The 18,801-nt window shown below is 48.7% G+C and overlaps 1 protein-coding gene across 1 annotated transcript; it reads right to left on the reverse strand.

Annotated features, from left to right (window-relative positions):
• Positions 1-3,697: 3,697 nt before the first annotated feature.
• On the reverse strand, positions 3,698-17,570 carry Eif3d (eukaryotic translation initiation factor 3, subunit D; the record flags this gene model as incomplete). Its single annotated transcript, XM_013511591.1, is given in 14 exon segments — positions 3,698-3,979; positions 4,168-4,310; positions 6,436-6,565; positions 6,660-6,745; positions 7,273-7,403; positions 8,465-8,612; positions 9,284-9,416; positions 10,172-10,284; positions 11,801-11,873; positions 12,420-12,505; positions 13,100-13,236; positions 14,140-14,185; positions 14,484-14,616; positions 17,165-17,570. Coding segments are annotated over 13 exon segments (1,631 nt in total), but the record flags the coding sequence as incomplete, so codon positions are not given.
• Between the last annotated feature and the right edge of the window lie 1,231 nt (positions 17,571-18,801).

An 18,801-nucleotide genomic window follows, 5' to 3' on the forward strand; every position in this document is an offset into this window, starting at 1 on the left:
TTTTTTGGTCTTTTTGAGACAGCGTCTCACTGTGCAGTTCAGGCTGGCCTTGAGCTCACTTTGTAGCCCAGGCTGTCTCAAACTTGGAACCATCCTCCTGCCTCAGCCTCCTGAGTGCTGGGATTACAGCGTGTGCCACCACACTGGGCTCTGCAACCCACTTTGGAGTCCCCTCCTGTCTCTCAGGAGATTTCTTTCTCAATAAAGTTTTCATACTCTTAGCATTACTCCCAGGGGCTGGGATGTAAAAGCTGGCAATTGGGTGTCCTTGCAAGTCCTGGAAATTAGTTACTCTTCTCTTGGTGGCCTCAGTCTTTAAGAGATAGGCTAGGCAAATTTAGGGTCCCCAGGCACTCCTTAAGTGATTTACATGCCCATGTACGGAGCTGAGCAAAGATTAGACCCAGTTTTAAGGTAACAGACAGAAACTTCACCCTGGATTTAGTTCCCCATTGGACATCTGCAGCCTCTAGGTCCTCCTGCTCCGCACAGTTAGGAGGTGGGGCCTGGAATCCAAGTTCTTCGACAGTGTGCATGGCGCAGGTGTGCACATGATCAAGGGTGCTGCCAGGGTGGTGCATGGCCCTGCATTGTCCCGGGTGGCTTTGGTAGCAATGGAAACGAACATGAGAGGAACAATGTGAATTTCCAGGCAAGAGCTTTAACTGGGAAGTTAAGAAAAATAAAGGTGCACACTCTGATGAAGAGATCAGACAGGTCCATTTGCAAAAGGAGTCCCCCAGCTTTCGGGGGGTGCCATGGAGGGTTGGGGTTCAGTACGTCATGAGCTCAGTCCTGGCTTCAGAGAGGAATCCTCATGGCCTCATGCGCAGTTTTAGTCATGTGAGGCTCTGTGGGGACCCAAGGTGCCCTCGGCTTAAGTCTGGAAGTTCTGGACACAGCTGAATGTCACAATTTCTTATCTTGGTGTCCTATCTTGAAGGGTGCTGAGTTAGGCTAGGTAAATTTAGAGCTAATAAACTTTATCTTGTCAACTTTTATTATTGTTTTTATTTTTTTAATTTTGGTTTCTTTGAGTCCCGCTTTGTAGCTCAGGCTGGTCTCAAACTTATAGCAGTCCTCCTGCCTCAGATTCGAGTGCTGGGATTTATAGGCGTGCGCCATAGCTGGCTTGTTTTGTCAACTTTTAGACTGATATTTCCTAAATGACTAACACGGCTCCATGCACAGTTGAAGGTTTGACCCAGTTTTACAGGATGCCTGAGCTCTGTTCTTTTGCTTACAGTTACCTATCTGTAGGCCCAACTGAAGTGTTAACAGATTGTAGCAAAACTGCTTTTAACTCCGTCTGCCTCAGAAAAAAATACAAAATATGCTTTTAAGAAGTAACAGGTTAAACTGGGGATGGTGGGGCACGCCTGTAATCCCAGCACTCGGGAGGCTGAGGCAGGAGGACTGGAGTTCGACACCAGCCTGGGCTACAAAGTGAGCTCAAGGCCAGCCTGAACTACACAGCGAGACCTTGTCTCAAAGACCAAAAAAAAGTGATAGGTTAAGGGACCATGTTTGTCATTTGTCACAGTGGTGTTGTGTCAGCTCACATGCAATTTATCTGGACAGAATATAGCACCTGTTAAGGGAAGGCCTGGAACCTTTTCAAAGGGCACTGAGGACTCACTCGAAGCGCAGCTGGCGCTCTTGTGGCAAGACTGGAAAGAACTTCGCAGCCTGGCATGGCTGTTGCTTCTCATTAAAATGTGCAGCTCCAGTCTTCCCTGACCTCTCAGGCCTAAGTACCCACTAAGAAATGCTATTTTCTCCATACTGTTTCAACACCAGAGAAAAGCTGTTAGGGCAGCAATCGTTTTTTCATAGTCACCAAGAGCACCTCACCTCTTTCTCCACTATTTGGCATACAGCTGGAGATGGTGGTGCGTATCTATAATCCCAGCACTCAGGAGGCTGAGGCAAGAGGATTGCCATGAGTTGGAGGCCAGCCTGCACTACTACATAGTGAGACCCTGTCTCAAAAAAAAAAAAAAAAAAGACTGGAGCTTTGCATGGCAAACATATTAAGGTAGGGATGTTATCTCATGGTGGCTGTGAGGACAGAATGAGTGACAGTACCACTTGCACGATCCAGTTCATCCTGCTGGCCTGGGCTGCAGGTCTGCAAGAGGCACTCTGACGAATCTTGGTCCATAATTCAAACTCCAGGGTACCTGTCACTACCGTATTTTTTTTTTAACACTCCTTATTAAAACTCAAGCATGTTTTCTGCTCTTTTCAGTATGCCTGATATCAACATCAATAACTACTGCTTGCTTGCTGAGGCTGAGTTTGATTACAATTCCAATTTTACGAGCCTGGTACAGCAGTCCATGCCTGTAACCCTAGCTGCTTGGGAGGCTGAGGCAGAAGGATTCCAAATATGAAGCCAGCCTAGGCAACTTGAAGACACCGTCTCAACAAAAGCCCAGGGTTCTGGCTTAAGAGGTCGAACACCCCTTGGTTCAATCCAAAAAGGGAAATGAAAAACTGTACTTTTAGGAACTGTACTTCAGCTAAGCCTCTTTCCTTACCTGCTTTAGCTCTGCTGGAGGCTCAGGTGGGGTTTATAGAAGGCTCACATTAATGATTCTGGCAGGGTAATTTGCAGTGTTCAGCACAGAATAGCATCCACTTACAAGTCCACACAGCCTACACTTCCAGAGCACTTATCAGGACACACTGCTTTGTGCGCACTGGGCTGAGATCTGCCAGTGGCCCATCTGTCAAAGGAAGTCTTCTTCCTGAGCAGGCCCCACCATCCCCACTTCAGCTGTATACAACCTGACACAAGTGGCTGGGGATTCAGCTCAGTGGCACAGCGCCTGCCTGGCAAGCACAAGGTCATGAGTTCAATTCCCAGTACCGGAAAAAAGCCAAAAACCAAAAAAACAAAAAACCTGACACAAAGTGCAGGGCCTCACACGCAGCTGTAGGCCCACCTGTGCGGACCCTGGGCTTCTTAAGGGCCCTGCACAGGTGTCACTCCACGGCTCACCTTCTCCTAGGAAAGGGTAGTACCAAGGGTTCCCAGAACAAAACAGTAGGATCTTCACCCTGTAGTACGAATTTAAGTCCAACAAGGCCCAAGAACACATGACAGGACCCTCTGTATGAACTCCACACAGAACCCGCAGAGCCCCAGGGCCCCAGGGAGGTGGCAGGGCCGTACATCCTGAATGGAGCCACACGATGAAGGGAAGCGACTACACAGACTTCAACTTTATTCCACCTGCCAACCGGCAAGAGAGCAGGAGGCAGACAGACCTTCCCCTAGGCATCAACCCTCCCGGGATTGGTAGAATTAAACTCCAGTTCCACATCAGTCTGGTTTAAGCTTCTTCCTCTGAAAGACACAAGTGTTAAGAGAAATGAGCTATGCTGTGTGATGTGAGGCCCACTTTCCTATCTGAACCTCAGGAGTTCTCAACACCTCCTTAGGAGCAGGGCCTTGCTGGGGTAGCGCCTCAGACTCCAGATGGTGAGGCTGGTGAGGCAGCTTGCAGGCACCGAGCTGGGAGGAGCTGGCCTTTCTTCCTCTATAGCACCGGCTGGGACCAGACCCTCCCTGGCTTTTCCCAGCTGCTTCCCTCCAAGACCTCAGCCCTGGCCCTTTATGCGGCTGGTTCTGGTCCTCGTTCCCTTCCAGCCCACAGATCCCTCTGGACTTGAGGCTTGCTACGCACCTTCCTCTTCCTCCTCCTCTTCCTCCTCATCCTCGTCATCTTCATCGGAGCTGAAGGTGCCGTCGGGCAGGCTGTAGACGCGGATGACCTGCTTGTTCGGGTCCTTGAGGATGAGGTACTTGCCCTCCTCCAGCTTCATGCAGATGTCGATGACGCAGCGCAGGATGCCCCAGGCGTTCTCCACACTCAGGTTGATCTGGCTGGCAAACTCATTGGGCTTGAACTGTTGGGTTCCCAGGATAACGTGGCGTGAGGAGTCCTTCACGTGGTACCGGGACACGTAACTGTGGGGGAGATGAGTAGTTGGGACAGCGCAGCACAGGGATGGAAACACTGGGCTTAAATGGCGGTTAAGTGGTGACACCTGGTCTGCTGCTTTCCCCAAGAAGAAGGGAAGAGCCACACCATCATTCCCCGACCCCGCCGCGCCCCTTCCTCCCAGGTCGGTCCCTGGCCCCGGCAGGATTCTCACCCGAGCTTGAGGTACTCGGACCCGGCCAGCAGAGCACAGCAGGTCCACCGGGCCAGCTTGTAGCTGTTGTTCTTGAGCTCGGTGGCGATGACAGCTCCACGCTGCGAGTCCAGCTTCTGCCTCCAGTCAACGCCATTACAGTGCTGTGGAAGGAACGCCGTCAGCCCTGTGCCCAAGGGCAGGAGCTTCTGTGGCAGCCAGACAGGGAGCTGCCTTGTCTGCTGACTAGGTAGTGGGGAAGAAGTGGAAAAGTACGGCTACCCCTCTTGGATAGCCCACCATGCAGCAAACACTCAACAAGATCCAATTCCTCTTTCCTAAGAGTGCGTCTAGAAGGGCAGATGGACACATGCAAAGTTAGTGGTGAGGAGGGCTTCACAGAGGATGAGCGACGGGTGATCAGCGGGGCAGGTGACAGGGACAGAGGTCCAAGATGCATGGTGGAAGGACAGGCTGGGCCAGCCTTGGGCAGGGCAGACACGTGCCAAAGGCGAGGGGCTTAGAGCGTGATGTTCCATAGACACCCACACACAGTGACAACTGAGGACCCAGAGATCTCTGCCGCCTTATTTACCATGTGGGAAACTGGACTGGACCAGAGTAAAGTGAAGGAATGGTCAAGGGTCACATTGCAGAGGTTCCCCAACTTTCTCAGTTCTTGCGAGAAAGAAATTCTGAAGGATTATGGAAGGAGAAAGTGTGTTGTCAGAGAACAATGGTGTGCGTGTGTCTGTGTGTGTGTGTATATCTGTCAAATGTCAAAGAGCCAAGGAATGTTTTTATAGAGTTCAGCTGACTTGGGGTGGCAGCAGTCTAAGATGACTCCAGTGACCCTCGCGTCTCCTGCACTGCAGATGCAACCTTTGACACTGATGAAATTTATGCTGTCTTAGTGTGTCAAAAGGGCTTCTGAGCCAGGAGGTGCAAATCAGTACGGCAGACTGTGGGTGGCCCTTCCCCAACCGCAGGAGACCGAAGTCTGGGTGTAGCTGTCAGAGCCAAGGATATGTTGTGTCATTGCTGGCTTGGGAGAGATAGAATAAGGAATGAGGTATTCTCTAGGAGCTCAAAGAGGTCCCCAGCTGAGTTAGTAAGCAACAGGGGCCTCAACTGTACAGCTGCAAGGATGTGAACCCTGCCACCAGCTAGAATGAGCTTCGGTGGATTTCTTTCAAGAACTTTCAGAGCTCAGTTCTACTGACCTCTTGATTTCAGCCTTTTGAATCCCCCAGTGGAGAATGAAACCACAAGGTGTAGCCCCCTCTGCCAGACAACACTATGAGCTAATGCTAAACGGGTATTATCTGAAGCCACTAAGTTTCTGTTAACGTGTTCTGAAGTCCAGGACACGAACACAAGCCTGTATTAAGCTTAGTACTTACGGCAAGGAGAGCTGCGGAGGGGACTGACCCTAGCAGAAGGCTCCCTTGGGAGTCAAAAGGGGGCTCAGCAAACACAGCAGATGAAGGGGGCAGAGATGTGCAACCTCACAACAGTGTAGTAACACGCTGGGCAAAGAGACGCAGGCACTACAGCACCAAGTGCTACACGGAGCTCACAGTGGAGTCCAGCCCCAGGGCTGTGTGTTCAGCAGGTGTGGTGCCAGGGAATCAGCATGAGACGGCCCTCTCTAGCACACCTGGAGAGCCACTCTGTGCAGCTGGCCCCCGCCCGCTACCACCCTGTGTCCTTTATTCTGCACAGTGGCTGCTCATGCTAAGCCCCATGTGGAACATGAGCCTGGGTAGTTGAGAAAGAGGCACGAGTGGTGGCGGAGGAGAACGCGAAGGGGACGGGAAGCAGGCTTCTTTCAAGGTGCCTCGCAAGGGTCAATTCTGAGTGCTTCGCAGCATCTCCAAGTTCAGTAAGTGAAGGAGTTGGAGAAAGGAACTGAAAGGCAGAAGAGTGGCGAGGGCTGGTGCAGAGCCACGCGGCGTGCAGAACTGGTGACCCAGATAGCAAAGGGAGATCAAAGTGAGCTGCACACAGAGAGCAGAGGCCAACGGAGATCAGAACGGAACAGAGAAGAGAGTACTGAAGGGAAGCGCTGGTTCCTGTGTGTAAAAGCAGCAGTAAGTTCTAAAAACTTAAGGTCACTCCTCTCTGTCAGTGAGGAACTAAGTGGAGGAAAAACCTCCGCAGGACAAAGCCCCCTAGGTAGCTCTGTGGGTAATGAAAGGGAAAAGGAAGTGTGCACAGGCAGCCCAGGACAGCGTGCACTGTGGGGCCAGAACGCAGGCTTGAGGAAGGTGACAGGCAGCACCTCACCCTGGAGTCCCACTCGTTGAGTGTCTTGATGTTGATGAAGGACACTTCCCCATTGGCTCCTGTCATGACGCCGTCATGCTCGCAGCGGACAATAAGGTCAATGTCATCTCCGAGCTTCCACCTGCGGTAACTGCAAGGAAGAGGAAACTGAGTCACCCGAGGTCCTCTGCGCAAGTGCGTCACCCACCAGGACAGGGTTGCCTTCCCCGCCAGGAATGACGTACCGGTACGCAACAGAGGCAATTTCGTTCTTATCCATGTCATCCTCCACAAATGGGTTTGGGTTGGGGAAGTTGTATCTTTCCTTCCCCTGCAGAAATGACAAAGCCGTCACGGTACAGTGCTAACGATGTTCCCGAGCCCTATCAGCCAGACCCAGCACTGCTCCGTCACAGTGGATGTCATGCCCGGCTCCCTCTGTGTTTCATGCCTGTTTTCCTCCTCCTGAGGCTCAGCACCCAAAGAATGCTAACCACCAGCAGCTGTCCCCACTTCATCACAGCACAGGCCGCCTTGTGCGGTAACATCAAAGCTGCTGGAGGGTGGGAACTTCCATTTTGTTCACAGCAGTGTACAACTTCACCATGTGAGGCAAGAATCATCACACTGTAACTTTACAGAGGAAAATGCCTGACACCATGGAGCTATCAGGTGGTGGACAGTGCCTCAAAGTCAGGCAGACTGAGGTCAAAGCCCAAGTTTTTAATCTGTGACAGGCAGATTAAAACTGTCCTGCACGATCAATCCCACAATGCCAAGCCTGCCTGGTGCAAAGCAGATGCTCAGTTTACAGCAGGTGATGGAAAGCCCACGAGGTCCCCACTCAAGCTTACTCACCATTCTCAAACACTGCTGGGAGAAATTGTGGTTGATGTAAGTCGCCTCCATGGCCAGGTTACGTGGCGAGTTGAAGGAATTACCTTCGTCCTGAGGAGGCTCGTTGGCTGTCTCACTCACTGTCAGGAGGTCTAGAAAAGTGGGGACATGGTCATGGTCACCCACCTACACAACAAGAGTCACTGACCACATATACAGCACCCAGGGAGATGTGGAGCCCCAAACCACAGTGGTCCTTCCTCCAAAGAACGACCTTCTACTAATGGGGACAATGCTGGGGGGGGGGGGCACGTGCTCCCCGACAACCTTAGGTACTGCCTAACGACAAATTCAACCACATGCCTGCAATCCCAGACTGGGAGACTGAGGCAGGAGGTCTGTAAGTTTTAAGGTCAGCCTGGGCAATTTAGTGAGACTCTGTTTCAAAATAAAAAAATTAAAAGGGCTTGGTGGTAGAGTGCTTGCCTAGCACACATGAGCCCCTGGGTTCAATGTCTAATTTGCAAAAAACTAGTCACATAGTAAGAAGGTTTTCCCCATTAGGTTATTTTTGGATTCCTAAAAACAAGTATTATATCATTAGCTTTTTAACAAAGGAAAATACTTGAGCTTTGGATGTAATTATAGCGCTTTGTTTTCATGCTGTAATCTTTTGAATAAGGTGGTATTCACTTATGGTATACAGATATATACACATATATGGTACAAAATGTATGCATGTGTATCTTTTCCTTTATAAATACATAAGCAACACTGGGTGTGGTGGCATATGCCTGTAATCCCAGCACTCAGGAGGTTGGGGCAAGAGGATCACCATGAGCTCAAGGCCAGCCTGAATTATACAGCAAGACCTCATCTCAAAAAAACCAAAACCAAACCAAAAATGGCATCACTTTAAAGAAAAATATTAACACTAGGTAAGGTCTGAGAGGTAGCAGGAGCTGGAAAATGCTATGCAAACAAGTAAAATTTGGAGGCACAGTAGTGGGTATGTGAGGATCCAGAAGGCTGAAGCCTTGAGGAAGTGCTGTGGGGACAGTCCCTTCTCTGTGTCCCTCGGGGGTAGGAGGGCTTCAGACATGCTGCCCAGTCCCTAGGGAAGACAGATCACTTTCTGATCATTGTTGAGGGTCAGGGAATTGTTCTGGACAATACCCACAGCGTCTGATCTGCTCCAAGGCAAGCTCCTTACCAAAGTCGGAGTTGTCTCTCTTGTCAAAGAACAGCTTGGATCCGACTCTCTGGACAACGATGTCCCAGGAGTACACTGAGCGGGTGCAGCTCATCAGCGTGGCCAGGATGGCATCAGTGGCAAACACATTCCCCTGGGTTTTTGCCAGCTGTGAGAGAGGAAGGTGTGCAATACCGAGGTCTGACTGCCATTCACACAGGCAGGGAGGATGCATTCTTCCCTCCCCTAGTCTGAGATGGCTGTGGCCTGTGGGTGGCCACAGTCTGCAGTCACTGTCCTGGGACACAGCGGAAGCACCAGCCACGAGCCCTCACGAGTGTCCAGCTAAGGATTCAGGAAGCCTTTCATTCTGCCCCAGTGGCCATGGCTAAGTATCTTATCTGAGGGCCTGGACTGGACATATGCAATTGCTCTTTGTATCTGTGGGTTTTGCACTTGCAAATCCAACCAAATATTACGGGGGGAACCCCCCCCAAAACTAACTGTACTGAACACATGCAGGCTTTTCGTCATTACTCCCTGAATAGTGCAGTACAGCACTATTTACATAGCCTTTATGTTTCCTTATGAGGTACCCTAGACAGGATTCGAGCTGTATGGGAGGGTATGCATGCACGGGTTACATAGAAATTTTACCGCCTTTTATCTAAGGGATTGAACACGCACGGGTTTTGGTATGTGCAGGATCCCAAGCAATCCCCTGTCAATAATGAGTGACAACTGTACAACGTATCCCCATGTCCTCTGAGCTTTCTGAGGCCTCAGCTGTAGAAGCTGGCCGCATTCCTAATAGGGGCAGGGGCGAATGGGGGCGCACACCTTCCGGATGACGGGGTCGTCTGTGGTGGTGACGGTGTGGAAGATGCGCTTGATGCTCCGCAGTGGCTTCTCGCTCCTTGTGGTGATGCGGTCGAAGGCTTTGTCGTAGTACTCCAGGGCCCCGCAACACTCACTGAGGGGAGAACAGGCAAGATAAGGTCAAATGGAAGGACCCCCCCTTCCTTTGCTTTTAAGCCATGGCATTGGAAGTCCTGTCCAAGAAGGCTAACATGAGAGACAGAACAGCCTCTTACTGTAACACGAGATAAATTCTCCATGCCTGCCAGGTCCCTTTCCTCTCTTAGCTCTTGATGTGACTGTGAAACAGCAACACATCCCGCCCAGCACAGCCTCCACACTTTACAGGGAGTGCAGGCACAGGAAGCACTGGCTCACGAGGCCCCTGGGACGGCAAACTGCTGGCCTGGTGCTCTGCCTGCCCGAAGCTAGGTCTGTCCCCCTGCCCTCTGAGGTGATGGCCGTAGGAGGCAGTTTCCCAAGAACTGTTGAGTGCCTTTCTGCCCACATAGCTTTATGACTTAACCTTACTGTGCCGCTGGTCAGGATGCCAGGAAGCATAAAAACCTGGAGTTTAATATCAGAAAATTTTTTCTGCTTTCTTTCCTTTTCCTTTTCTTTAAAAGAGCCACATGCCTTAATTTTATTTATCCCTTCCTCAGGATGCCAGAACACTGCAAGAAATCTGCAGTTTAGTAACAGTAAACTCCCTTGTGCTTTTCCCATTGGTCCTGACTTTTAAGAAATACACTCATTATCACATCTTATGTGATTCAAATTCTGTTTGGGACTGCTGCAGCTTAGGGAAACACTTATCACCAGCTGGTCCACATACCTACGGGGCATGGTGGAAAGTCAGCTGCGACTTACATGTCCTGTGGCTCGGACACTTCCAAGTAGCGCATCTTCATTAATTGAGGAAAATCCATTTCCTCTTTCACCTCCCAGTCACTGCGAACTTCAACTGAAGAGTCTCGGGGTTTCTGTAGTGTGAAAACATTTGAGGAAAAAAGCTACAGCCCACACAAACTATTAAGCAGTAGACAGAATCCAGGAAGACTGAATGGATCAGGAGTTCAAAAAGAGGGAATTTCACTCTTAGGGAATGACATCACTCAGGAAACATGCAACGGTCCTTTGTAATTTTCTCAGAGGATTAACTACTTATTCTCGACTCAGCAAGTGCTGTACCCAGCAAAGTGTAATTTCCACAACTCTCACTCTACTATTGCTTACACGGGCCTACTATTTGCATGGTGCCCCTGTGAGCACCACAGCAGCATTACCGGTGGAAGTGGAAACAAATGCAGTGTCCACCAATGGTCTGACAAAGGGTGATCTATCCACAAAAGGGTACTGCATTTGTCAACAACTGAGGAATGGAAGTATAATCTGCTCTCTCCATATGCACGTTCCACATCTGCAGATTCAACCAACTGTAGGCTGAAGACATTTTGGGGGGTGTGGGTGCACCTATACTCCCAATTGTGGGGTGCAGGCTGAAGGGGGAAATCATTTGAGCCCAGCAGTTCAAAACCAACTTGGGCAATATAGTGAACCTTATCTCAAAAATAATCGCATATACAACAAAGTGGGGGGGGGCGGACATTCTGGAGAAAAAAAACCACATCTGTACACATTCTTTTTTCTTGTTGGTATTTGCTAAAGAATACAGTACAAAACTTATTACATAACACTCACACAGTATTGGATATTATAGGTTGAACATCCCTTACCAAAAATCTGAAATGCTCCAAAACCTGAAACTGAACACTGATATGAAGCTCGAAGTTTCTGTTTTTAGAGCATTTCTGACTTTGGATTAGGCACGCTCAACCAGTATTCTATTCCAAAATTTGAAACACTCCTGGTCCCAAGCATTTTGGGTAAGGGATAAGCAGCCTGAATAATCTAGAGATGATCACATGTATATGAGGATGTGTTTAGGTCATATGCAAATACTATGCTGTTTTCTGTAGGAGAAGCTGAGTGTTCACAAAATTTTGGTATTCCTGGGACATCCTGGAACCACCCTTCATGGATACCAAGACTGTACCAACACATGCTGTAACAGGGATGGACCTTAAAAACATACTCAATACAAGTAACCCTGTCACAAAAAGATTCCCCGTCACGATTCCATTTGTGTGAAATATCCAGAACAAGAAAACAGAGACAAAAAATAATTAGTAGTTGCCTAAGGTTGGGGTGACGGAGGTGGGTGCTGAAGGGTACAGAATTTCTTTTTTTTTTTTTTGGTTTTTCTCCAGTACCGGGAACCGAACTCACGACTTTGCGCTTGCCAGGCAGGCGCTTTTGCCGCTGAGCTAAATCCCCAGCCCCAGAATTTCTTTTTAGGATGATGACAATGATCAGAAATTGACTGTAACTCTGAATACACTAGAAGCCACCCAACTAGATAGTATATGAATCACATCTCAAAGCTGTTACAGAAACAAAACCAAACTCCCAGACAGAACTTTGGTATGGATCCACTACCTGTGATTTTTGGTCCCATTTCTGCCTCACTCCAAATTGCTTCTGGAATTTTTTTTGTAGCCGGATGCGTTCTCTAAAAAAAAAAAAAAATATGGAGATCTCAGTGCGGGTGTTTAAGTCAGTGGTTTTTTAAAAGGCAGAGCTGTCCTTCCCCAGGTGAACCTTATCATCACCCTTGCTCTTCTGAGTTATGGGCTTACATAAAAAAGACAATGACCACATGGGCACACACTGGAGATGGGGCCCCCAAACACTGACCAGGTGTCTGCATAGGGACTGTTTATGGCAGCCCCAGCCCGTACTCACAGCTAAGAGGCCCCACAGAACAGTGTAAATGGGATTTTCCAGAACTGTGTTCTGTAAATCTGAGCCAGGACAAGGCACTCTGTGTTGCTTCAGTGCGCATGCCCACCACAAGTAGGCCGCTTCCTGCCTAAGCTATCTGCTGCACCTGACTGCTGGGAAACAACAGGCTGTACGGTGGCGCTGAGTGGCCTTAGGAATTTTTTTTCACTTTTTTCAATGGCAGGGAAAGAGCCACCCTCTAGATCTGGTCCCCTGACTTCTAGGTACGGCCAGTCTAGGAAGCACCCTTTGCTTTAGCAGAAGGCAATCTCACCTCTCTTTCTGCTTGGCACTCTTAGGCAGGGTCTGCAGGTTGAATTGTATCATGTTCCGCCGATCTTTGTCTCTACGGAGGTTCCGCTGGGAAGAAGACACCCATGTTAAAATCTTAAGGGCTTTGGCTTATGATAGGTAAGGCTCATGGAGGTCTTTAGAGTAAGTTCAGGATGCAAAACTCCAAGTTTCACATTTTAGTCTGTCCTATTCTGTAGCATCAAGCCTGAGAGTTTTAGTGGGGATGGAATTAGCTTACATCCATATTCCCAGTATTTTCCACTGAAGTAGGTTTATTGGTCTTCAAATTCAAGCTGTGAAGTTTGTTTCTTTATGCAGTGAGACATAGCCTGACTGGACTATCTACTTAATAAAGTTTGGATACAGCAATTAAGGGAGGCAATTAAGTGCTGCACGTTTTATCCAGCACAAACCTTTATGTATAGGATAGGCAGTATGATGTCCAAGCTACTGGAACGGAAATCTAAACTAAGTGCACACCGGGTCCCAGTACAAGTTTACTTTGGCACAAGTTTTCTACTGAACCACCACTTGGGTTTCACTAGAAAGCTATGCTATACTGTTCTCTCTCCTCAGTGTTCACAAGGTAGCACGTTTAATAGCCGGAGATACCCAACACTAATAGCTCCAAAATGGACAGGCTGTTCGCACTTGGCCTACCTGTGCAAACCTCATCCGGTTCCGCTGGTAGGCCGTCTTCTGTGTGCGGGCCGTGTCCACCAGCTGGAAGCTAGTTTCATCCTCCTCATGGAAATAAGCATATTGACTTCCACCACCAAACTGAGAGGAGTATTTATCTGGAAGCACAGACAATGACATGTAATAACCACCACCACACACTGTATCCACACGCAGGAGCCTGACACCTCATTCTTTCAAGTGTGGTCTTGGGACCTGCACCGCGGGCCAGAAGCTTGTTAGGTATGCAGATTCACAGCCCCACCCCAGACCTACTGAAACAGAACCAGCAAGAGCCCCAGGTGATTCATATGCACTTTCAAGTTTGAAAAGCTCAGGTCTAAAGAGCTGGACAAGACAGCCTGTGCACATCACCATTCCCATCACCTGATGCCCAAGGCAGATACATCTGATGGATCATAATACTTTCTTGCTGGTCTAAGCCCTGGACATCTCCGGATATTGAAACCCAAGGCCTCTGCACTGAGCTACACCATTTAAAATCTTGAGATGGGTCCCACTAAGTCGCTAAATTGCTCAGGCTGGGCTCGAAACTTGCAGTCCTCCTTCCTGAGCTCCCTGGAGTGCTTGGATTACAGGCATGCAGCTGTCCCACTAAGACATCTTAATTCTGTATTCCAGGCAGCACTTCCAACAATCTTAATTGGGGCAGAGAAAAAGTCTTTACCTTACCAGGATCTTAAAGCCAGGGGTTTTAAACCTGGAGTTCATCGACTGGCTCTAGAAGTTAAATCCCAGGCAATGGCATACAAAATAGCAGTGTGTTCAATAGATTTTCAAAACATCAGGGAAAACCCCCAATAAAAATGTCCAGACCTCTTTAATGAATAGTCTCAGGGTACTTAAAAAAATATAGTTATTACAGTCCAGGATGTACTCATAAAAATTATCACTGACTGTCAGCACCCTTCCCTTCCTAGAAAGCTTTCAGAAGAAGGTTGTTAGGGAAAGTAACAATTCTCCCAAGGCCCTGATCCGGGCAGTCGGTGAAGAACACTTACTTGTGTACCTCTTATCCTGGTACGTGGCACCTGTCCAGTCTGCAACCTATTAAAGGCAACGAAGAAAGACAGAATGCACAGGTCAATCAGGCAAGTTTTTACTGACCCAGAAACCCCTGAAAACGAGGGACACTGTGTGACGAAGAATTAGAACTAGCTCACAATGACTTTGTAAGGGCCCAGCCTCCCTTCTCTGATGGCTTTTGGGTCATACCTCTTCTCAACTGGTACCTCTGTAGGGAACACAGAAGCTAAGCTAAGCTTTTGAGAAAACCGAAACAGGAACTCATGCAAAGACGCGGCTACAGCTTAAAAGATCCAGACTCCCGCTGGCAGCCAGGTACCTTTCCTAGGCGGTCTCCTTTGCTGAATGGCTGGTAGGGCATATCCCGAAACTGTTCTGGAATTGCACAGGGACCCCAGCCTGAGGGGTTGTCCTGGATCACAGGTGTCATGAACTTCGCCATCTTCTAAAACCTTAAAAAATAATGTGGGAAAGGGTCCAAAGTACAAAACAATGTCTATGCAGGATAAGACATGAACGCTAAAATTCAAAATGTAGTATAAAAAATAGAACCCTCAACCACTGAGCTACTACCAATGTAACTAACAATGTTTTGTAAATAACTTAGTGAATACTTAAAACTCAGAAAACAACAAAACTGATTTATCCCATTTCATTAATTCTAGGACACCCTCTTTTTCACTGTAAAAAGTCTGAATGGAACCTGCACGTTACACTTGATGGGGTGCCACAGTCAGCAGTTTGTCTTTCTTAGTGTGACATAAAATAATGGTTTCCTGAGTGGCGCCTTACAGATTTCATTAGCAACATCTTTTCACATGTAATAGGGTTTGGCTCTCAGAAACCCAGGTGTCCTCACTAAGGCACACAGCATTTAATTTCCGTAAGTCTTGGTGTGTTCATCTACAAAATAAATAATAATTTAGTCTTGCTAGGTAATGGACATGAAAATGCTTTTTTAATGTCACATAATTCAGATCTGCAAATATACATATACACAGAGTACTTAAAGAGGATCTGCATTTTTTTCCCCCTTAAATTCAATTTCCCTTTCTTGTTCTTCCAAATTTATGCTATCAGTGCAAATCCTGTGTGCAGAGCAAGTCGGCACAGAACCAGGCAAAAGACCTGCACCTGCCAGATGGCCAAGGAGGTCACCTTAAATCTTAGACCAGTAATGGCGAACCTTTTAGAGCTTTCAATGATACAAACAGTCCACTGGGGCACACGTACCATCAGTTCACCACCACTGTCTTAGGCCAAAGTGGCTATATGTCAAATGTTCTTAAGTATTACAGGTATCAGGCCTTGTTCTTCATGCCTACCACGCATTAACTCACTAAATCCTCCTAATAAGCTTGTAAGTAGGATCCAGCAACAGTCCCATTCTCCAGACAAAAAAACCAAGGCACCATGAAATTAAGAATTCACTCGAAGTCACAATGCTAGTTGATGAAAAATTTGAATCCAGGCAGTGTGGTTCCAGAATCCACACTCCGTGTAATCGTGCAGCTCATCTCAGCAGAGTAAAAATCTGTAGCTTTATAGCACTTTGAACCATGGCAACCCTCTAAAAATGCTCAGGTGAGTTTCTGGAGCAATATTCATCATGCAAATTATTCCCTGACGTTTGGAGAACAATCAGAGTACAGGTATACTGAGCTTATTAACCTTTCCTCAATGCCCCTTGATGGAGATGCAGGCTTTCTACAAGATGACATTTGAAGAGCAGCAACTGGTAGTATAGCTGGGAGCTGCATACTCTTAAATCTGAACTTAAGCAAAGCTATAAGAAGTGAACAGAAGAGAAGGAGGGGTGGTCTCAAAGCTATTCACCTTAAGAAAACTTTTACTGAGCTCCTACAATGTGTCGAGTACTATGGTGAATACTCCAACACCAGTGATCTCCCCACCTTCCCATTTAATAGATAATTTGAAGCTGAGCTACACCGAGCAGCTATCTGCCCAACACTTCAAAAACAGATCTGAGCACCCGGCGTGGTGGCGCACGCCTGTAATCCCTGCACTGGGGAGGCTGAGGCAGGAGGATCACTGCTAGTCTGAGGCCCGCCTGGGCTGCAAAGTGAGCTCAAGGCCGGCCTGAACTGCATAGCGAGATCCTGTCTCAAAATGACAACCCCGCCAAAAAAACCCCCCAAAATAAAACGAAACCCAAAACAAAAATAGATTAGATTTGCAGGGTTGTGTACCCAAGTCTAGCCTTCTTTACATTATAGTTAGGCAGTAGCCTGAAAAAATTTGGGTTTTTTTGGACAACACAGCAACGATGTCTCGAAGACACTTTAAAAATCCAGTTGTCAGAAGCGAGATGGAGAACAGACCCAAGGTTTGCTGTTCATCATCTCTTGGAGAATCGCGGAGGCGAGGGGGGAGGGTGACGTCTTTGGCTTCAGCAAATACAAAACAGGGTGGGCACAAAAGAATCATTAGAAGAAACTGAACCGTTCGGCTAGAGGACGTGACAGCTGTACTGGCCGCAGGGGCAGGGTGGGGAGGCACCAACAGGACAGCGAGAGGGGCCCTGTCGCCGGCAGGTTACAGTAACGTGCAGATCACTGTCACTGCAAATCGGAAGCCATTAATCCCCGGCCTACAGGTGGGGTGGCTTTCAGACCAGGGATGGCCTCTAACAGCCGTCCGCTTTACAGCCTACAGCCCCCAGAACACGCTCCGCGGGGCGCCGAGAACTCACGGAAGCTCCGACCCCTTTGGGAATACCCCGTGACCCATCTGGGTTAAGTGACACGGCCTTTGAGCGGAGACTAAAGTGAGGGACCTCACACACTGGGTCGCGTCCCGCAAGCCGCAGGGTGCCCGCCCGGGACCCCGGAAGGCCGACTCCCGCCCCGCCCAGCAGTGGGGCAGCGACGACGACAGGAGGGGACGTGAGACAGGTCTCTTCCGGGAGGCCCTCGAAGCCCAGGCAAAGTCTGAGCTGGCTCTACAGGTCCGCAGGACCCTACGAAACACGCCGCTCACCTGCAACAGCCCCGGACGGCCTGGATGGCGACAGATGGTCAGGGCCAGAGAAGACAATACTAGCAGCAGCCTGAAGAACCGGGAGGGGAAAAAACATGCGCGCGCAAACACCGGCGCCGTAAACGCGACCGGCGCTGTCGTAAACTGCCTTTCCGCTTCCCGAGGATTCGGCGGAAAAGCGCAGGAGCCGTAAAGCGAAGGTACGCTCAGAAATCCGTCACTGTTTTTGGTAGGCGTCTCTTAGTAGCAACTGAGGTACCCAGACGCGAGACGGGTGCTTACGTCAGGCGGTATCCACGACGCCCACGCCCACGGAGGGCGTCCTGAATTGAAACGTGGCGGTTTTAGGTGCGAGCGAAGCTGGAGTCGAGGAGCGCCTGACGCCCCGCTGTGTCCCACAGTGCTTCACGGCGAGCTGGGCCCCTCTGTTTCCCAGAATACCCCGCGGCTCCTGCGGACCTGCTAGCTTGTTGGTTTGAGTCTACGTGCGAAAGAGAGGCCGCTTTTCTGTCGCGGAGCTCGTTCCCCGCGTCTTGTTGACGGTGCAGCGAGCGGAGGCTCAGCCGTGTCAAGTGGCCGGCGTAGTCTAGACTGCTCGTTTCAGGGATGGCTTTTTAGGTTCAAACTGTAATTCCGCAGTTCTCCAACTGAATTGGCGGAGAAAGATTCTGGATCTCTGATTTAAAAAGTGCAGATCCCGGGTCTCACTTCCGCAGATCTAAGCTGGTAATCCACGGATATGCATTTCAATTAGCAGTTGTGATTCTGAGATGGTGACAGTGCCGTCCTCTCAACAGCTCCCGCTCTAGGGTGTCCTCCTGGACACCTTGGGGAGTTTCAAACGAAAGAATCAGAAGATGTGATTTTATTGAAACCCCAGATCCTTTTTGACCGAACCCCTAGGTTCCGTATCAGTTTCCCGGCCCTTCTCTTTTGGAAAATATATCTTTTTTTTTTTTTTTTTTTTTGGTCCTTTTTGAGACAGGGTCTCGCTATGCAGTTCAGGCCGGCCTTGAGCTCACTTTGTAGCCCAGGCTGGTCTCGAACTCGCAACGATCCTCCTACCTCAGCCTCCTGAGTGTTGGGATTACAGATGTGCGCCACCGCGCCCGGCCTGGAAAATATATCTTACTGGATCCGATGTTTAAGTCCTGCTACTTCCTAGCTGTCTGGCTTTCACATCTCTGGGCCTCAGTTTCCTCCTCTGTAAGTTGGATGATATAAATATATAGGAAAGTAGTTTCCACTTTCTGGCAGCTCTTTACAAGCTGGGTGAACTTGGACAGGTTATTTGACTTCTCTAAAGCACTGTGTTCATATTTAAAATGAGAATGTTGAGAGCATAGCAACTATTATTCATTACCGTTCAGTTTTTCTCAGTCAGCCGTCTTCCAATTTTCCTAATTTTTGTTTGTTTTCATAATTTTGTTTGTTTGATACCTGATGAATCATGCTTAGTACCAAAACCATTCATTGAGGCTTTCTGTTCATTGTTCCACCGTAAGTCTTTATTTTATTTTATTTATTTTGTCTTTTTGAGACAGGGTCTCCCTGTGCAGTTCAGGCTGGCACTGAACTCATTTTGTAGCCCGTGCTGGCCTCGAACTTGCAGCGATCCTCCTGCCTCAGCCTCCCTA

Source organism: Chinchilla lanigera, unplaced genomic scaffold (assembly GCF_000276665.1).
Source record: "Chinchilla lanigera isolate Chin_1 unplaced genomic scaffold, ChiLan1.0 scaffold00012, whole genome shotgun sequence".
Classification (NCBI taxonomy): domain Eukaryota; kingdom Metazoa; phylum Chordata; class Mammalia; order Rodentia; family Chinchillidae; genus Chinchilla; species Chinchilla lanigera.